The 21134-nt window shown below is 43.2% G+C and overlaps 1 protein-coding gene across 1 annotated transcript in view; it reads left to right on the top strand.

The window, feature by feature from the left end:
- Window positions 1-21134, top strand: part of ptprn2 (protein tyrosine phosphatase receptor type N2) — a 115136-nt gene that overhangs the window by 6444 nt on the left and 87558 nt on the right. Inside the window, exons 2-10 of the mRNA XM_086020114.1 lie at window positions 532-582; window positions 3085-3198; window positions 7403-7647; window positions 8032-8410; window positions 8559-8843; window positions 8971-9014; window positions 9115-9470; window positions 13767-13853; window positions 18453-18532. Coding sequence (XP_085876240.1) covers window positions 532-582; window positions 3085-3198; window positions 7403-7647; window positions 8032-8410; window positions 8559-8843; window positions 8971-9014; window positions 9115-9470; window positions 13767-13853; window positions 18453-18532 — 1641 coding nt within the window. The remainder of the gene's footprint in view (window positions 1-531; window positions 583-3084; window positions 3199-7402; window positions 7648-8031; window positions 8411-8558; window positions 8844-8970; window positions 9015-9114; window positions 9471-13766; window positions 13854-18452; window positions 18533-21134) is intronic.

Here is a 21134-nt window from a genome sequence, read left to right as displayed (position 1 = left end):
AGTGGTGGAAGGACGACGATGTGGCTTTTATCAGCTGTGCGCGCGCACACGCGCGCACGCTCGGCTGGATGCTTGATTTAATGGAAGGTCGTAATTAATATTGAGAGCTGACACGCTCCTCGGTTAAATTAAGGCAAAAAGTGATGAGGAGGTAAAGTAGGCCCGCCGCTCTACAATATGCAAATTGCATGTTTAAAGCCCCACTGGGCATTATTTTCACGCCAAGGTGGAAAAAGTGATGTGCACTTTCTTTTAAAACACTTCCTTCACTTTTTATTCTCTTATCAATTAGAAACTCTCTTGCCTCCTCAGTCAGACACCAGCTTTTCATTTTTGCCTCATGTTCCCTCACGCATGTTCAGCACAGACAACCAAAGTGTTTTTAATTCAAAATCGTAATAACATAATATGAAATGTTTTGTTTCCTATTTCCGAAAAAAAGATTAGCATTTCAGATAAAATCAAAACTGTTAGCTTAGCCTTACTTGACCTTATGAGTCTTATTTTGTTTCTCTTCATATTTTCTTTCAGGTTGCCTGTTTGAAGATGAACTTTGCCAAGCTTACGAGTTCTGTGTCAATGGTAAGTCCACTTTTTCTTTTTTTTTTTGCTAGTTTTATTGTTAATACAGAATTCCCCCAAATCATCTGATATTATATTTCAAATCATAATGTTATTTGGGCATCTGCAGATTTGCATCCAAAAGCCCAAAAAGGGAATAATAAAGAAAAAATAAACTAATTTTAAAAAGTATTGGGCCAAAAAAGTGGGCATTTAAATAAAGCAATAAATACGATAAGATAAATTAACTGTTAAATACATATATGCATACATTCATACAGTATATGTATTGCTGTATAGATGTATCATATATATTGCTTTTAAATTAATACTACATAAATATATTTAGATTTCACAAGGTATATACAGTAAGTCCTCAAAAGCTGAGGATGCTCTTTATTTATGAAAGCAATTTGCAGGCTGCTGATTGGTGTAGTTGCTTCGGGTACGATTTCATATGACGCCACAGACAATATGGAAATGGCGAGGTCTGCTTTGGTTGCCTGGTAACCCGCCATCGCTGGTGATGAGTAGCAGGAAGTGCGGTGCGGGGGTCGGCCACTTCACTTCTCCCCTGAAGCGCTAACCTGCTTTACTCTGAGCCCAGGTGGTAATAACATTGTCATGGGGGCTCCACCCACAACATAACAAAAGCAAGGTTTTGTCACCCTAGGAAGAAAAAAAAAAAAAATCTTCTACCTCTCATTATATAAGAAGGCAGGCAGACTGGCGATGACATAACAGGTCTGCTCAATGTTTCATATGCAGCATCTCTCGTCGGTTTCCATGACAACAGGGCTCTATTAACAATGTGATCTCCTTCTGGGATTGTCAGGGGAAGGCCCTCACTCACTCACTCACTCACTCACTCACTCACTCACTATCTCACTCACTCAATTTTTATGTTTTATTTTCCTTAGTATGTCCTTGGGCAAAGCTTATTCTTTTATATTATATTCAGTTCTATGAATTCTAAACAGTAACTACAGTATAAAGCACCTACAATGACTAAATCTGGCCCTCTGTTCGTCACGTCAGTTATGGTTATGGCTAAAGTGTGAACGCTAACGCGCTGGGAAGGAAACAGGAATGTAATTATGCGAAAAAGAAAAGAGAAGGCGGAGGAGACAAGTGATGACTTATCGGGGCACATTTGGATGGGTGTATTGGCAGCACAAATCGATATGTCCAGACAGGCCATGATGTTGAGTGTAGATAAACGGAGTCATCCTGGTGCGTGTGATTGATGAAGTGCTGTGCTTATCTCATCGCACGGTTTTCTAGGAAGTAATTACGCTTGTTGGAATAAAAAATGAACTTTAATTGTAGCTGTCATAAAAATAATATGCTTAAAAGCTTTACTTACAGCTAGCATGCTAACAACCTGTTAGCATAATGTTCATTCTCTAATATGCAGTTGTTGCAGTGAACTGGTGACTGGTGAAATGCCAACACGCTAACTGTCTATGCTGACATAAAGTGTTGTAGTTGAGTGCTGATTTTCATTAAAATGGGTAAAATGCCAGCATATAGTCGTTTTTCTTGCCCAGGAGTGATGTATCGTTGCTAATGATAGTTGTTAAAATGCTAACAGTCAGTATGCTAACATATAGAAAGATGACAACTCAGGTCGGGAAAGCGATGAGAGAATTTGTGAATATGTTATGCCTTGTAGTTATGTACTCAAAAGTCAGCGTCCCCACCAAAAAAAATGCATACAAAATCTTAAAAGTGCCTACAATGCATCTGAAGTAATCGAAAGGCGTGATCAATACAAACATCCATGATAACATTCAACTGTAACATACAGTAAGGGCTTTAATAGCCCCGAGCGGGGGAGAACTGACCACCAAATCAATAAAACACTGCTGGTTAATTGTTTATAAGGGTCTCGGCCTGTGCACTTGGGGGAGGTAACATGCAGCACTTATCTACTGGGCTTGAGCTTATAAAAGCAGTAAGCCAAAGAGTCACGAGAGAGTTGCAGCAAATTAAGTGTCTTTCTGTACTCTCAGGTGCGTTGTGTGGCCTTCCATAAGCGTTCGCCTCAAGGACATTTGTATCATTTTTAGCAATAAAAAATGACGCTTAGTTCAAGGAAGTAACGTAAATTGTCAAGACAGTGCATGATCTGCTGCTTGGTGCCATGCCTTGCTATGACACATTGTATTGATTACACTTTTGGATTGTGTCATTTCCATCCAGTCAAATGGATGGAATGAGATGCGTCTTTATTACATTTCAGCCTCCTCCAGAGGTCCCGAGCGGGCGTCCAGTACGACTCGGTTGGCTCCGGTTGCCTAGCGACCCGAATCGAGCCAGGCTGATGTGCTAGATTAGTTGGCGTACCCCCCCTACCCCCTACACACACACACACGCAGACACACTTCCCGCCTGCTTTATAAAGTCATTGCTATCACCAAAGCAGCCGCTTATCGGGGTAGAATGTCACAGAGTGGGGACGTCTTTCTTCGAAATGCTGTCAGCGTACGTTGTTCACGGTCGTCTTCTTCTGGTGTGCAGACGGAGTTTTCGGGAGGTGTCAGGAGCTGGCCGGCGCAGATCTGAACACGTACGATGTGTCTTCCTCCAGCTTGCTGAGCCTCAGGACGCTCTTGCAGAAACTGGCTCAGAGAGGTACACGCTCACTTGTAATTGCATGGGTTGAATGCTAACATGCTAAAAGTCAGTACGCTGACATATAGCAAGATGGCCACCTGAATAGAGAACGCGCCACGTTAGATTGATGAGGTATCAACACACATACACATTAGCCTGGGCGCTCCACAATAATAATTTTTTGGTCTTGGGCTCTGTGATTGACCATTTTAGGGTGTCGCCTGGCCCTCCTCTTGCCCAAAAGTCGTCCAGTCTCACCCACAACCTTATTGAGGGCACTGTAAAAAAAAAAAAAATACATAGATGAGTCACATAGTCGTCCACACTGAGCAAGCTGTAACTGCCGTGCTGACCCACCTGGGGGCAGTAGATGCCTTCAACACAAACAGGACCACAAACATGAGGATTAAGTCCCCCACCCACCCAGTGCAAACATAATTGGCTTTTGCAGGCCACTCTGAGCTTAATATCTTGTAACAGGCGTGAACCATTAACAGTCAGTAGTCAGCCGGGAGAAGGGGGGTGAATAAAAAAAGTGAAAAAGGGAGGGCTGGCGTGAAATGAATAAGCGTGGAGGGCCCTCCGTTTAAACTCCGACCTTGAGGTGGTGATGTCATCGCTTTGACTTTTTATCTCCCCCACAATGCACCGCGGCGGCTTAGATTTTCTTATCGGCGGAGCATCGTCTCGGCGGTGCCGTCGGGGGGCTTTGTCGAGAGCATTGTGCTCCGCGAGTTAAATTGCAGAGAACTGAGGGGGGTTGATGGTGCGAAAATGGCGAGGCACGTCAATGGAATCGATTTACAATCCCCCTTATCTCCAAAATGGCCTGTTACTCACATCAATAGGAATCGAGCTTTGTACAAGAAGGTCGAAAAAGAGGCATCAAAATACCACAATGGTCAAAAATGACAGCACGCTTTCCACCGATTGCTAAAATTTGCACATTTTCTCATGCAAATGAGTGGCTGAATCCCCCGCCCCATATACTAGCTGGGCCAATGGCGAGTCAGCTAGGATGTCGCGACCTTCAACTTGCAGGATTACTGTATGCACCCAAAAGACAGTAATAGCATTTTCACCTGCAGAGGCAATTGTCCGTACACTACACTGTGAAGCAGCCAACAAAACTCAATGCGGCTCTGCTTACCTTTTGGTTTTGGCGTCGGTGAGGTGGTATGATAGTGTGTCTGAAGTGTTGCGCTCTAATCCAGTGGCTCTGTCGCTCTGGATCTTCACCCAGCCTAGCTGATCACGTCACAAGTGAAGAAACTCGGTGTGCCAGCAGTTATTAGCTAGGGGGTTGCGACCAGGCTAGTGGGGGCACCCATAATAGGATGGCTTGTATTTTCAGCAGTGGAGGCAGCACTTCATCAGCAAGCTGCCGACTTTTCAGTTCATTGAAATTTTTTCTCGAATATGAAAATGTAATAAAAAACATTTTTTATTGTAATGTAATAAATGAATTTTAAATAATACATTTTCATTGGTTGCTTTGACCACACAGTGAAAGGGAATTGCATTCCATCCGTAGTTGCTAAAACATCTCATATGAAAACGTTCTAACATCAACTTGTAGGCAATTTATCGCATCTAACGGAATTTCTTTATCTAGTTCCAGTCAAATAGCTCCAATAAAGTTTTCCGAATCTGAAAACCACTGATTAAAAAATATGCAACCAGGCAAGGCAAGCCGGTGACCATGAACATAGAGTACACGTCGTACGCTGCATTCAGGGAGGGAGAACGAGCTTTAATGTTAGCATTCAGTCGGTGTGAGTGTGAGCGTAGGCGTCAGGGTCATTTTAAAGTAACCTGCTTTTAGTGTGAGCAAAATCATTTCCTTCTTTGTTGTTTTGTTCATTTGTTTGTTTGCTCCTTGTCAAGGTTCCTGCCGTGACTACAATGTGAAATGACTAAAGCGGGGAGCTTGTGATGCATATTAGCTTGGCCTTTGCCCGACAAAGACTATAATGATGCTTTTAAGGCATCGTCATGCTGTCAAAAATGCCACAAATGGAGCTTTTGTTAAAAAAAAATATATATATATATATATATATATTTATATATATATATATATTATATTACCATTTATGGCAGCTGCTGGGTTGCTTTTCTATACATTTTGCCACTTGTCTTACTTCTACCATCTTTTTAAATGAGTTTTGATTTGGAGCACAAAGTTTTGTGGAGTGCGGGGGTGAAAAAAAAAGACAATAAGAGCGTTTTAGCTCTCAGATGCAGCAGTTTATATGCTACACTGTATGCATGTGGCACGTGGACTCTCCCAAACACAAATATGCCCCACTAAACAGCGATAAATTAAATGCCGCTTATCTGACGCCAACTGTAATCTATGCAGCCAACAAAACTCAATGCAGCTCTGCTTACCCTTTGGCCGTGGGCCACATTTCTCGGCCGATTTAACAATTCACGAGTCACACATTTTATATTTTGACATTGTTTCCATAAATTCTACAGCATTTCACTAAAATGCCTTCACAAATAGCTTTGTATTTATTATTGCCATATTACTACGCCATCTAATGTGGGCAAGTATAATATGAGAGTTTCGTTTTTCGTTTCCGCCACAAAAAAAGTACGTTCGAGTGCCTTTCATCAGATTGAATTGATGTTGAATTTTTAATGAGCTACAAACAAAAGCAGGGCTCTTAACATTTTAACTTTTTCTTTCCATATTTGTTAAATACCATTGGTGTATTGAAGTAAAGGTAGATTCCTCCACTTTCTACTTGACATGTCAGCTTTCATTTTTGCTTGAGCGCACTATAAAATTATTCACGCTCTCTTCGATGCACACCCTTAAAAATCACACAAAACTAATTAAAATCGCCATTTTCAAAAAGCCACCAGATGAGACGAAAGGGAATGTTTGAGAGCGCCGCGTCTAATAAGCTCGCAATGCTTGGAAGGCCCACACACGTATAACAGACCAGCACGCGTATTAGACTGATTTGAAGGCTGCAGCGTTGGTGGCGAGGCGTTAATTAACTGAGGCGTTTGCCGGAGACGGAAGTACTGGACGGACAGAAAGACGGATGAGCCATATTTAGGCTCCTCAGAGGCGTGATAATCAGCTGATAGGGGCTGAATCCAACCAGAAATGGCCCAAAAACGTTTTCCCCCAGATTTTCATTCACTGCCCCAACTAGCCCCCCAATGCAAGTGGACTGTAACAGTACAAAGACAAAATCAATACAACAGTCCACTCTTTTTCCTGGATCTGGACCAACCTTTAATGGGTTAATTGGTCCTCAAACATCTTTTGACCAACCAACTCCATCTGGTGGGTCACTGGCCAACCTGTCCCAATGCAAGTGGACTGTAACGGAAAAATCTGAAAATAGAATCTACAGTCTTCTACAGTTTTATCTGTATCTGCACCAACATTTAATGAAAAATAATGATGATAATTCTGCTGAGCAACAAGTGAGGGGGCAAAAAAAAGAACAAAAGCATTTGAGCAATTCTGTTAATATATGAATTCGACCGAGCAAGACAAGTGATCTGGTTTGAAAAAAAAAAAAAAAATAATAATAATAATCAAATAAAATGAATTCCACCTTGCAACAAGTTACCAGTGAAAAAAGAAGCCCAAAAAAATTTGCGCAATTAAATTCAGCCTATACTTTTATGAAAATTACAATCGACATAAAACTCAATGGTAAAGCCTAAACATTTTGAACCCACTCAACTTCTCATGTGACAAAGGAGCATAATCAGTGACCATCTTTGGTATTTCCATGCTCACCTCCCTTTTGGCTCATTGAGCATGTTGGCCATGTTTGGGGTATCGTGTTTTTCCCCCCGCTTGGGTTGCTCCATCTGGTCGTGGGCATCCTGGCACTGAGCCCCCGTGCCTCTCTGGAGTTGTGTATTCTAGCTATGTGTTGGCAATTAGCAGGGATGTTGGCACTGTGACACTCTCCCCGAGCTTGCTGTCTGGCTATGGTGTGCATGTGTGTACATAACCGTCGATGGCCCACTACAACGCATCACACTGAGAGGCCCTGTCTTACAAACTACACCCCGGACCAAAGACATTGATAAATCTATGAACTTAGTTTCAGTCAGAACTGGGCATTATGACATTGGCTCACATTAAAGCTGAAAGTATCTATAAAATGTCAGTTGTTATACTCGAGATGAAATCATTTGAGTTTTATTATAACGATTGCTGTGCTTTTTATCCTCACTTGAGGTCTTACGTGGCAGGATGACATCACCCAGAAGGTGATTTCCCGAGAGCTCTCCAAACTGAGGAGCGGCCCCTTCGATCGCCAGCATGCATCGGAGGTGCCCCTCGGGTCCTTTAGTGGGACTGCAGGCGGGAATGCTCGACCCGGGCGCGTGGAGCTGAGCAGGAACCTTCAGCGCTTTCTGAAAGGCTTGCACTTCCAGCCACAGCTGCGGCCTGGAGTCCAACAAGAGGCAGCCAACACTCAGGTCAGAAGCTGTTAAATATATGTTTTGCATTTGCATTTAATACAGAGTATTGGTCAGGCAATTAAAGAAAATAGCTCTTGAGCAATTATGTTGCCCTAAAAATTCTGCCTAGCAACAAGTGATTTAGGCAAAAAAAAAAAAAAAAAAATTACATGTGTTTGTAGCATTTCTGTTGATGAATTCTGTCTAGCAACAAGTGCAGACACAAAAAGAAGGAAAACAAAAATCAAGCAATTTTCTCAGTGAATGTTGTTTTATGAATTCTGCCTAGCCACAAGTGACCAGACAAAAACATTTGAGCAATTCTGTTGACGCAACAAGTGTCAATCAAAAGTGAGCACTCAGACCGTGCACCAAAAACCATTATTATTGTCATCACTGTAGAATGAAGGCATCATCTATGATGGTCCTCCGGATCGTGGTCCCCCAAAGTCGGGCTGGAAGGAGACAAGCGTCTACAGCCTCCAGAACGGAGCGGACCAAACCCCCGTCACCAAGGTCTTCTCTCAGAGCGGTGAGGGCAGGCACCCCAAGCTCAGCGCCGCCTACAATCCCCTCTCCAACCATTTGGAGCAGCTCCTCGGGGAGGGCAGGCCGTCAGGTTCCAATGGGAAGCTCCGCTACCTCGGCTATGTGCGCCCGCCGCCAGATGAAATGCGGCTGGCTTTTGGTCCCAAAGCGCCAAAACCCAATCGGGATGGAGTGTTGTTCAGGAGCGGGTCCAACCAACTGACCGCCAAGAAGCCCCCTAATTTTATGAATGGTAACAACCTGCTTGACATCTAACGTCGAGATTCTTATGTTTCTTGTCAGATGAGCTAAAGGCTAACAGCTAATGTTCATAGACACGATAGTACTAGATCCTTAAGGCTATCCTTTAGCGGCATATCATTTCTTGTCTTCTGTCGCAGACCGTTTGATCCAGGATATGGTAAACCATTTGGGAGGGCACAGCTTCAACATGGACCCTTGGATGGCCAAAGACCTGGACCAGCTCGCTAACATCATCACCGGAGCTCTGCAAGAAGCCGAGGCGAGGCGACCGGATCCCGGGGCCCAGCCGGGACCGGTAACCGGCCAGGTTACGGAGGGAGACGGGGACCTAATGGCTAACATGGAACCGAACCAAGTCTTGAGTATGAAACCGGACAAAGCTCTGGATGTCAACCAGAAAGACCCTTTGAGATTTGGACACGGTAGGGGGACATATAATATATGGCGTAGATAGCGAGCGGCTAACATAAGTGGCTAGCTTTTTTTTTTTTCAGTATTTCAAGATTTACTTGGGTGTTTCAAGCTTTCTGTTATCCCACTTGTTTCCAGGGCAACAAGAAGATGGCACAGCCAACAAGGCACCTGTTGACAAGGTGAATTGCAATTGCTTGCAAACTTTTTGTCTCCAAGTATACAACTGTTTTTCTCTAAATTTTCCATAATTTGAAACCACGCTTTGTTCATTTATTGCAGCATTCGGCCATTTTTTCTAAGCTCCTCAACTATCTGGACAAGTTTGACTCCTCTGAGGTCCAACCTGCTCCTGCTGAAAAAGCGGTAGGCCTGGAGAGCGTCCGGAGCCGGACCACGCAGTCCCAAGGTGCATGGAAAGGCATACCAGCACCTGCCAAGGAAGGCTCCGCCTCACGTTTGACCGGCGGTGCGGCGACGCCCGTTGAACAAAAGGTGGACTCCGAGATGGGGAAGTGGATGCAAAAGCCTGCCGGGAATGACATAAAGGTGAAAACTCAGCTGGTCCACATCGGAGTGAAGGAGTTTTCCAGCAGAGGGAAGGATAGACATTTTGGATACATCATAACCGGCTCAGAGTGAGTACATAGAGGGTGGCTTTCTGAGTTTTTTTTTTTTTTTTTTTTTTTTTTGATTGATGACTATTAACAATAAGGCAAATAAAAATGAACGTTAGATGTTCTAATAACGAATAGCTATATTTACTTACTTAAATACGAATGATTATAGATTCATATGAACTCTGAAAAGTGAATTTTTAATTTCAATAATGACTTTTGATCTCGAAGTTCACTCTTTGAATATTTCGACTTTAATCTTGAAAAGCTCATTTTTTTCATTCTAAAAATCTACATTTTTGTTTAATATGCAAACGAAATATGATGCCGAAGACAGCTGGGCTAAGCTCTAGCACGCCCGCGACCCATGTGAGGATAAGTGGTTTGGATAATGGATGGATGTACGATTTTATTCTTGTAATATACAGCATAAATACTTAATTTGGGATAATTATGTTCTTTTCTTCTTTGTGCGGCCCAATTGTCCTTCGTAATCGGGCGTGGTGGCCGTCGGGAATTTTGTAAGATTCCTGAGCGCCTGATCTTTTACCAGCTGAAATTGTCGTGCATATTCCAGACCGCAAAATCAGTGTGTTGCTGTGCTGTATTCAATGATGATACTCTGTGTGGAAGTGGGCTCAGGTTCAGTAATTATTATCCACTGTGTCTCCGCACCCCCTGCGGCCCTCTTTCAAATCCCTTTATGGCGTTATCAAGTGTTGTGTCACGGAGTTGTCCTTCACCTGTGTCGCGCTGTAAAGTAACCACACCGTGTGTGGGTGCCGATGTTCCAGGAGAGAAGTTTTATTTATTTTTTATTCTCTAAAAAGGAACGCGTCATTGGTCTACCGAGGAGTCTGCTCGCGGTGAGTGGACGGCAACCCGCTTATCTGACAGACAGCTCCTGACATCATGCTGCTGCTTGGGGAATGGAATGAAAGGCCGAGATGCGATGTGGAAGTGGGGGAAGCGAATCAGGGAGACGAAGAGTAGTACCCCCAGGGGGCGGGGGGGTGGGGCGAGCGCTAGCATCAACAAGCAAGACAGTCGCGCGGCTCTCCGCTTGCCAGAACCGCCGCAGAGGGATGCAAACGTGCCCGGAATGTCTTCCGCCGAGGCCGAACAATCCGAAATAACTCTGTCTGACTCGTTCAAGGTGACGCTGTTCCACTCCGCTCCTGTAGGTGGCGGTCATGCCCAAAATCTGCCTTTTCCGCCACAGCTTGGCCTGCTTGGTGGGTAGCTGCTCAACTTTTTCCAGACCCACGCCAAAATGTAATAGGTCATTCTTTGACTCGCATGCCACCCCGGTACAAAGACTACTACACTACTAATCTGAACAGAACCTGAACAGAACCTTTCATCTCACAATCTGTGACCCAAGCATAGCTTTGTATATTTCACTAACAATCATAATCCAGCAAAAAGCTTACAAACTTGCTTCTAAGTGGGAGAAGCATAACAAACCAACCAATCAACCATGATTCTACCTTAAACGCTGGCCCAACCAACCGGAAAAGCATAGGTTCCCGCTTAATTAACTTCGATCTAAATTAACAACAATTTACTAACTTACAAACACTATATGCACAAGCCCTCGTCCAACCCGATGCGATCCAAGCATACCTTAATATAATCAACACACTTTCTGTCAAAGAGTAAAAACCGACCGACCGAAGCTACCTACCCACCAACCTGTGATCTAAGCATAGCTTCATATATTTAAAATTCTTTCGAGCGTACTGAGTATTTGTGATCCTAGCATAACCTCTCGCCGAACGAATGATGAACCGACTGGGCGGACAAACACACGACTCAGGATCTCTTTTGCAGCGTTTCAACAATCAGGGGTTTGCTGACTTTGATCGGAAGTGCATAATTATCGTAATTATGCTCGAATGTGGCCCAATTATTTGTGTCCGTACCCCGCTTAACAAACCGTGAGCCAACAAAACACTCATTCAAGCAAAGAAATATCCTGATCCTTTACAAGTTTGAAGAATTTCTTCTTTGAAAGCCTCGCTTCGTCGTTCCGGCGTGGCCTCGATGCGGTCTGACTTTTTGTTGACCTTGCCGCCTCTCGACGCATTCTTGGTTAAATCGACAGCAACCAAGTAGCTTTCTTGTGTGTCCTTCTCATTTATTTCGCCTTGCGCTTTTCTTACCCCCCCCTCCCAAACCACCCTCCTGCAAATTACCTTTTGTTTGGTCTATTTCCTCGGCGATTTAGCCTGTGAGAGAGAGAGGGAGAGAGGAGACGTGGACTGAGCTGAGATGAGGCATGGCTTTATCAGACCGCCATTACACTTCACCTCCATTCCATTTGCACCTTATTATTCTCGTCTGGCGGCGAGGGGCGCGTGTTCCTGCCCGCCGCGTTTGTGTACTCTCACTTTGGGCGTGGGAGAGAGAGAGGACGGTGCGCAAAGAGCAAGAAAGATGAGAGGAGGCGGAGGAGGAGGGAAATGGCGGAGAGGCGCATCCATATGATGCAGCCATTACACCTCATGCAGGTTCCATTTGCACCTTATTGTTTGTCTCATTGCGGGAACAAAAGCAGGTGATTTAGCAAGCCCGAAGAGACAGCTGATCCCCCCCCACCCACCACCACCACCACAGCCACCCCCGCCTTTCCCTAGACACTCTTTGTGTGATTCTTAGACAGTGGTAGTACAAATACTTACTGTACTAAAGTAGATTTTTCCGATGTCTGTACTTTGAGTATTCATTTTTCTAATGGTTCGGACAGAAGTCAGGCTATCAGCATTCAACAGCTTCGGCTTGGCAGTTTTTGTAAGAATGCAATTTCCGTGCCCGCGGCTCACCAATTGACTCCCGGCAAGAAGTTTTTCTTTCCCCGAGGAGCATTGCCGACTTCAGGATGTTGAATGTTAGCGTCTTCCACTTGAAACCTTAGAACAACCCAAAGTTAGTACGGGTAAATCTTTATAATTCTCCCGAAGCGTCCGATGGATCAAGCTTTTGTTGATGAGTTCCGATGCAGCCCTCCGGATAGACTTTCTCTGGCTTTCCGCGAATGTCTGTTCGAGGCCTTATGTTTCGTGGGCTGTCAAGGCCAGATCCTGTTACGACAAACTTGCTATGGAGAGCGTAAATTGTTCTACGCCTCGGCACAGTGTGATGACCGTCGAGCTTCTCAAACTGGTGAGGAACTGTAGTTGGGGACGGAAATCATTTTTGCTATGATTCCTCTTAAAGCTTCTGCTGTCAAATGCCGATGGCCTCACATCAGGCTGGAAGATGAAATGAAATAGAATAAAATGCCTATTGTGACTTTTGGGACACCTTGCCAAAAGAGGTAAAGATTTTGATTGACTGAAATCTTGGAGTCTTTATAAGGATTAAAAAACATGGACAGCAGCAATATGGGGGATAGTGAACAATGAAGCATTTTACAAGCACGGAAGCAGATTAGGTCAGTACAACCTTGGCTTTATTGAAGAAAATTGTTTGCTGTTGTCGGCTCCAAGAATGATTCACGGCAATGTGTTGTCTTGCGCTAACCTAAAAATCACCGGCGTACGGCGTTCAAAAATTCTCTGCGCAATCTGAAAAAGCACATCCAAGTGAGGTGTATTTTTTCCGTTGTCATTTGCGAATGTAGTGTTCTTTGTTAGCCATTTCACAAAAAATAAGAGCAAAGAGATGTCATTTCATTTTTTTCTCCTCTGTATGAGCACTGTCTAAGTTAAACAAAGAGGAAGCCGATATTCTATCCAGAGAAGCTAATGGACAGTAGAAAAAAAATGAAAATTATACTTTTGTCCTGCTATTCGCTGAGCCCTGCCACAAATAGGGGTAAAAAAAAAGAAGTGAAATTGAAAATTGTCAATAGATGCCACAAGATGGCAAAAAGCACTACTTTTGTCTAAATGAAGCACGTCAACTGACTTCAACATGGTTCTTGACATCAAGATGTTGGCAAAGCACTACTTTTGTCTAAATGAAGGTCCTCAACTCACTTCATCACTGTTCCTTGTTGCCAAAATGGCACAAAAACAGGAAATAATGGATTCTTTTCAGCAAATATGAAGGAAAATGTTACAATCGGTGAATCCACGAGTCACTCATGGGAACACAAGAATCTGTGCTTTTACTTTATTGCAGAGTGTGACTGTTTTCCCATCTCTGGTGTTGGAGTGCATCCATCCCAAGCACCCTAGTCAATCCTTGCATGAAATTTGTATTGGCCCATTTTTGGCTATGAATCGAGCGCATTTTAACAGCCGCCTGTGTCTTAAATTGGTGTCGGACCTCCAAGCGTGACGCCCAGCTGTCTGTGTGCTCACCCCCCAGCTCCCTCACCTCCGAGCAGGCCATGGACTTGATGGAACGACTCACCCAAGAGCTGCACCTCCACGCCGCAGACCTCACGCAGCTATCGTAAGTACCCGTCCTGTTACACGCACCCACGCTGTCACAAGTAATCACTGAAGCCATCTACACACGGTTCCCTAGCTACCTAAAATCAGCTACGTGAGTCAATACACTGCCATAGGCCTTGCACGGATTGTAGACCGTATTGAAGTTGTTCAACTTCAAGCCAATCTGAAGAGAGTCAGCCATATGAATCACTACACTCGTAATGGCCTTGTTCAAACTGTGCACCATATTTTCTTTCAAATTTTAGACTTCAAAGGTTTTGAACTTTTCCACTGTTCTGTGTAACGTTAGCTACGTCAATAACTCTACTAACATTTGCCTTGCTCAAATTCTGGACCATATTGACATTCAAATTGTTCAATCTTTGAAACGTTATGTGTAAAGTCATTTATGTGAACTACTACACGACCAAAGGCCTTGTTCAATTTTCGGACTGTATTTTCTAAAGTCGTTCGAATTTCAAAACAATCTCTGGCAAATCAGTTACTTGAACCATGACTCTACCAAAGGCCTTCTTCTAATTTGGCACCATATTTTCCTGGAAATGTTTTAACTTCCCTGTTATTTACCTTCAAGCTAGGGTTGCTCAGTTGTGAAAAAAAATATGCATCCCGATTATTTTGGTAATAATTGAAATCACGATTATTTAAATGATCATTTATTTTTTTGGCACAAAACAAGAAAATGTTAAACGTTAAAAAATGTAAAGACAAATACATTTCTTTGAAATACTATAATAATGTAAGTTCCAGACAAAATTTATAACATTTGTCATTATAAGATTTTAAAAAAAGGCACAAATGTATAAATTCAATTATGATTTCCTTGTGTGTAAACAAACATAGTGCCTTGGATATGAATGCATATTAATAATCGTATTTACGATTATGCCAATTTTGTAATCGTGGAGTGTAATAATCGTAATTGTAATGGAATTTCGATTAATTGCACAGCCCTACGCCAAGCCTTTCGAGCTACTTACTTCTACAGTTGAAATGTTCCCTGTCTCCCAGCGTGGGAAAAACATTGTCACATTGCAAGGACTGCACTAGTCTGGCAAAACTTTGCTGTAGCGCCAGTGAACGTAGGCGTTTGTTGTTTATCTGACCTTTCAGAGTGTTTGACTTCTCCGAGCGGCCCTAATTACCTCCGGAACAGTTGCAATTATGTTTTGTATTCAAAGCACCGCGTCTGTCTCTGTACGCCTCGTCAAAGTAAAAGAACAGTCAAGCCATCAAATCCTTCTCAGTACGAGTCAAAGAGTGAGTGGAGGCAGCGGTGATGAGGATGTGTGGCTAGCGGGTGTCAAATCGAGAAAGTTGTTCAGCGGGAGGCGGTTAATGTATTCGCAAGCGACCAAACTGTCCTTGAACCCGGGCCGGTTTGTTCCGGTAACGCCGGCCTCGCTGTGCATCTGGTGTCAGGCCACGTAGGCGGCAGACGAGTCATGTTAGACGCAAATACAACAAGCAGCAGCAGCAGCTTCCCGGTGGATATGTATTAATAACACGTGAACCTTGGGCACCTCACTCCATTCCACCTCATATCGTAGGTGTACATATCTGTAATACAGTACTGTGCAAAAGTCTCTCTTTGCTCTTCAGACATATACATACATCTATGAAACGCCCTGTGTAGTTAGAAATTGGTCTCAAGGATATACAGTTTTAGCTTTCAACACAAAGCAAAGGGGGCGTCAATTATGTGTTTTTTTTTTTTTTTTTTTCCCTATTCACAGCGCGTCTCCCAACACTCCCTAGCTCATTGCGCACTTTTGTAACCTCAAGGACTGTAGATTTTTCTCAAATGAAACGGCCCGAGATGCTATAACTCTGTATCCAGTGCACGCCCGTCAAATCCCTCCTTGGTGACCTCGAAAGAAATTCCGCCAAGGAGACTCTCGATCGTTTTACGTTCATGCTTCCAATTTATTTGTGACGAGCAGGAACACCGGGACATGTCATCAGCCCGGCACTGATTGAGTTAATCCTGTTATTACAGCTGCCATATCACATCAGCGCTAATCAACCCTGATGCTAACGCATGTGACGAGCGCTAGCTGTATGCTAATGAGGAGCCGCTGATATGGCCAGATGTGGCAAAAGTACTCACCCCCGGTACAGAAGGAAAAGTCCAAATATTTGTGTTTGGAAAAAAAAAATGCTAGAAGTACTGATTCAACTTGTGGTCAAAAATTCACCCAGCCATTTTTTCCCCATTTTAAAACTGTACCATAATAACTCGTAAAGCCAATATTTTGGGGGGAAATTTTAAATTCTGCAATAAACTATTATCTTTATTAAAACGCGTAACAAAGATTGTTTTTGTAAACTTGAACAGATCAATGCAAAGAAAATATTTACTATATGATTACGATTAACCCCCTCTAGTCGTGGGGGAGAGGGACTGAGCCCCTAAAAAAATAAAAATAAAAATCATGCCCTGCTCCGGATAGCGAAACTTGGATTCCCCCCAAAAATGTCTGCCCATACTTTGCACCACTGCATTTGATGGCTTCATATGCCTCAACCGCAGTCTATTAAGGATGGCATATAAGCGGCGGACACTGTTCCATCCAAAAGATAAATGAAGAAAATGTCCCCTTTTGTTGGACCCCCACCCACCCCTCCTACTCTCGACTTCCTTTCCTCTAGTCGAAATAGACCAGACAGAGGACGCGGTGCGACGCGAGCCCATTGTGCCGCTCGCCGTGAGGCCGCGGCAGGTGAGTGTTTGAAAACGTCCCCCTGTCTGAATATGCTCGGGAGCTGGGTCAGAGCGCACCGCCCCGCTTTTGCGTGCCAGCTCTTTTTCTGAAGCTCCCCCGATAAGGAGTCGGCGGGAGAGATGCTGAGATGTGACAAACAGGCGAGGCGGACATTTTGATGAAGGGGCTGGAGTTTTAAGATAGTCAAGCCTGCGGTGATCGTTTTTTTTTTTTCAAGATATGATTGGCTGAGAGTGGGGGGGATATGAGCCTCTATTGAGATGACGTAAGGGCTTTACCCAGCTCAGGCACTAGGGGGAGTGGGTCACACACAATTCCGCTGGCCTTCAGTCTGCATGTGCGCGCACACACACACACACACACACACACACACACACGCACACACACTAATCACATCCCACCAGCGGAGCTAATATGAAGTCCATGCTTACACATCCGATAACACAGGAGAAAGTGTGAAGTCCTCTAGATAGCTTATCATCCTTGACTCCAATCCCCGCCACCCACCGCCCCATTCAACTGTGCTTGTGTTTCCTTCTTTACTTCATTGAAATTGGAAGGAAAAGACACCAGTTCAATTTGAGATGCTCGGAGATCTGCGGCCAAGGGGAACGAAGACTGCGGAAATATTGACATTTACAAGAGCAAATAGAACCCAGGTGAAGCATTAGAGAAGGGCATTCCCCCCCTTAGAACTGTGCGCGCATGTACACGCGTGAGGGATGGTGTTCACAAATCATTGCATGGCTGGGTCCATCTGTCCGCAAGTATTGGCTCATATTTTGCTCGCAGCCCTGGGAGAGTGCAGGTGACTGATGGTGGAGTGAGTGAGTGTCGTAGAATCTGTGACGTAGTCTGAAAGGAAATACCATGATGCCTTGAGATAAGAGTGAGCCCGCTTACGAGTATTTCCAGGTACGAGTTGTCGCTCAGCTGATTTTTTTTTTTCTCTGATTTGTAAGCAAAAATTGGAGATGCAGCAATTTGTCATTTAGAATGAGTAAAGTATTTAAAAAAAATAAAAACTGTTCATTTTCACTCTTTTGATGTTGACTGTCAAACTAAACATAAAACTAAGAGATTTAGATGTGTACTTAAAACTGCATAGTTTTTATTCATATTTTTTTTTCAACCCAAACAAATCTTGGAAAAAAAATGCTGCTAAATCACCAATAATCGTTGTCAGTGAAAAATAAGGGTTGGCTACCGCAAACCGACAACCAAATTATTGAATAATGTTTTTAAAAATGTGGAAAATGAATCTGCAAATATGCGAACCCGTAAGTGCTGAAACGCGACTTTGCAGAGGTCCACTGTACTGTCTTTTTTTTTTTTCTTATTAAAACACTGTACAAGCATTTTTGTTATTTTGGGGGGAGGTTGGAATGGATTCACGGCATTTCCATTCTTTTTAATGGAGAAAAATAGTTTTAGATACAAAAGTGTTTTTCACCACCACTGTCATTTCATTTGGGATTTTAACATGTTCTCAAATGTAATGCACATCCACCAGATACACATTTTCTCTTTTTTCTATTTTCCCCGTGCACTGCAGGGAGTTGTTCCACTCCGAGAGCACGGTTGTTAGCCTTAACTTGACGGCCAAGCTCGGGGACCTTTAAACATTTATTCTGCTCCAGGGAGAGACAAGTGTGCTGCTGACTTTTGACCGGACAGCGGCGAGTAAGTGCAAAGTGTGTATGTACATCGGCAGGTTCCTGAGGGTTAAATGGAGCCAAGTTACTTAGCTTTTTGCACCGTCACAAGAAAGCTGAACTTGAGATGCAGTTTTCCCCACAGAAACACATTTCATTGCTGTTCCTCCTGGTCAAAACGAAAATGTAAGCGACGTTTCATCTGTCTTCCTGCAGTGTTCTTGGTCCGGCGTTGACTTTCCGAGTCGGGCCCAACCCCGCCAATGTAACCACAGCAGATCTGGTGCAAGTTGCAGGTAAGAGTGCGGCCTTTTTTTTTTTCTTTTTTTTTTTTTTGTCACTTACTACAGTACATTCATCATCTTATTTTTCCCCACACTGTCAATTCGCCGCTTGAGTAAATGAGAACACAGATTAGTCTCTCCTGATACGGCCGCTTCTCATCCTTGTACAAGCTGTAACCCTGATCGTCGAAGATTATTAACACCGCGGTGACAGATGACCATCCATTACCGAGGAGTCACATCCACTCTCCACACATTGGCCGCTTTAAGAACACATTATTTGCCCTCCTTTATGAAGACGAATGGAAGGATGTCGAAAGGAGCCGGTTGCTACCCTGCAAAAACTCAAATCTAGTTTATCTCCAATCAAGGCAAAATGGGCCACTGAGAACTAGAGTGGGCTGACGGCATAGTCATTTTTAGGTTTGAGTGCAGAAATGAAAAGAGAAAAGCGTATTGTTCATTTGTATGCTGGTCAAATGACAAATACACTAGTGTTAAAACATTGGTGCCTTTTTTTAGGCTATGTTTACTTGTTTCAAGAAATGTAGCAAACACTCTCCTGTTCTGTTTTCGATCATTTTGAGACTTTTTTTTTTTTTCCAAGGCCAGTTTTTTTTACAGAGTACTCGTTCCATTTATTTGCCTCTGTTCTGGACTGTTTAAGTAAAAAAAAAATACACATGATTAGTCACCACCAAAGTGGGGGGTACACACATGGCGATAATCTGGCCTAATTTGATCATTCTTCCGTCATTCTGAACAGAGCCTGCAAAGGCCCCATTATCGGATGTCTCTAAAAGATTAACCTGACTGATTACCCTGTGAGAGTGATTTTTCTTCCCTGATCTGCTCATAAAAGGGTGAACTGGCGCCATGCATCTCATTGGTCAATCCTGTTTATATGCCATCTTTCAGGATTAAGGGTGGAAACTCGCCATTGTATGTTGCAGTATTATGTGTGTTGTTTACTATTTTGGTCATCTCAAGTACATCAAACACTACAAAAGCAGTGGGCACAAGCGCGCAGATTATTTTCCTCAATGTGAAAATATATTTTTTTTGTTATGATCACAACAATTTTTACGTTTTTTTTTTTCCCCCCTACTCTCTTGTAATTTAACTCCGTGTCTAATTTAGCACCAAGCGTTATTCAGTGTAGCTATTTCATTCTTTCTAGAATGAATTCCATAAAATGATCGGGATTTGTGGGTGATCTTTGGTTCACTGTGTGGAAAGTAGACAAGATGAGAGAATATAGTCACAATGCACACTCACCGTCACCCTTTTGTTTGCAGTGTTTGTTTGTTTGTTTAACAAAGGGATTAAATGGGAAAATCCAGTGTGGTGCTGGAAGTATGTCACTGTTGCCTAGGGGTGAGAGTCACAGTTTTTTCGTACTGTGTGACTACTTTTTCAACGGCCCACATTTCCCTGATTGAAACGAATTGCAGAGACATTGGATGAGATGTATAGATTGAAGGGTAACATTTGTTGACAAATATTTGTCAGAATTGCAGAAAGTTGAAGTTCAAAGAAACAATAGTGTTTCAGATTTGTGTATTCAAATTGTTCGCAAAACCATTGTTAGTCATCACGTTTATCTGCGATCAATATTTCAACTTGAGCTGCTTTGGGTTTTGCATCGTTGGACTTAAAGTAAATGTGCATTCATTGTGCTAGAGAGAGGAGACATGCGCTCACCTCGAACACTTTTCATGCATCTTAGTCTATGGTTGTGCCCCCACCATGTTTTTTTCTTTTCGTCTGCACTGATTGTGCCTTCATTTTTTCCTTCAGCACACCAGGTTTTCATAGTAACAATGAAATCCGCAATATAGTATACTGATATATATGAAGTAATATTTATGAGTTAAGGATTACCGGTAGGTTCAGCAACAGGTGGATTTTACTTCTGAAATGTCACAGGCTGCTATAAATTACAACATGGTAAATTCGTTTTTCACAAGCTTTTATTTGTCAGTTTTAAAAAACAAACAATCAAAGAGCTTTTTTAAATCAGCGTCAAAAATACATTTAGGGACGCGTAAAGCCATCTCTGATTAAAATTTGCTGTTCACCAGTGCTATTGGCAAACTGAAACTTTTAGTGATAAATACTAAATACGTATTCAGTATGCTAGCAAGAGGAGGAATAGGGAGGAGATGCGCTCACCTCTCGACCTTGTTCGTGCTACTCTCGGCCTCGTATAAAACGTGTCAGCTTACAATGGCGACGTAAGTACGGGAGTCCTCATTCTCCAGTTGTTTGTTGACGCAATTCTATTCCTTTCAACTGATGTGCCGTGGTTTTTCCACGGTACATTCCAGCCATTGTAAAAGTGGCACGATTCACAACATTTGCCATTTTCCTCAACATTCTTCCTTTCTCTAGCCCCTTACATACCCCCCCCCCCCCCCAACACCACCACCACCCCCCCATCCAGCTTGATGGACTTTGATGAGATGGCGTGTAGCGAGCGCTAATGAAAGGCCTGAGCGAGGCTGAAATGTCAGCCCAAATGTTAAGTCAACATGATCGTCCGCCTGACCATGTTGATGAATTATGAATCTCGGCCCACCTGAATAGCAATCGGTAACCATTCAAACTCACT

Source organism: Filicampus tigris, chromosome 21 (assembly GCF_054856515.1).
Source record: "Filicampus tigris isolate MCC_2025a chromosome 21, RoL_Ftig_1.0, whole genome shotgun sequence".
Lineage (NCBI taxonomy): Eukaryota > Metazoa > Chordata > Actinopteri > Syngnathiformes > Syngnathidae > Filicampus > Filicampus tigris.
The sequence above is the reverse complement of the archived record's forward strand: the minus strand, read 5'-3'. Positions and strand labels throughout refer to the sequence as shown.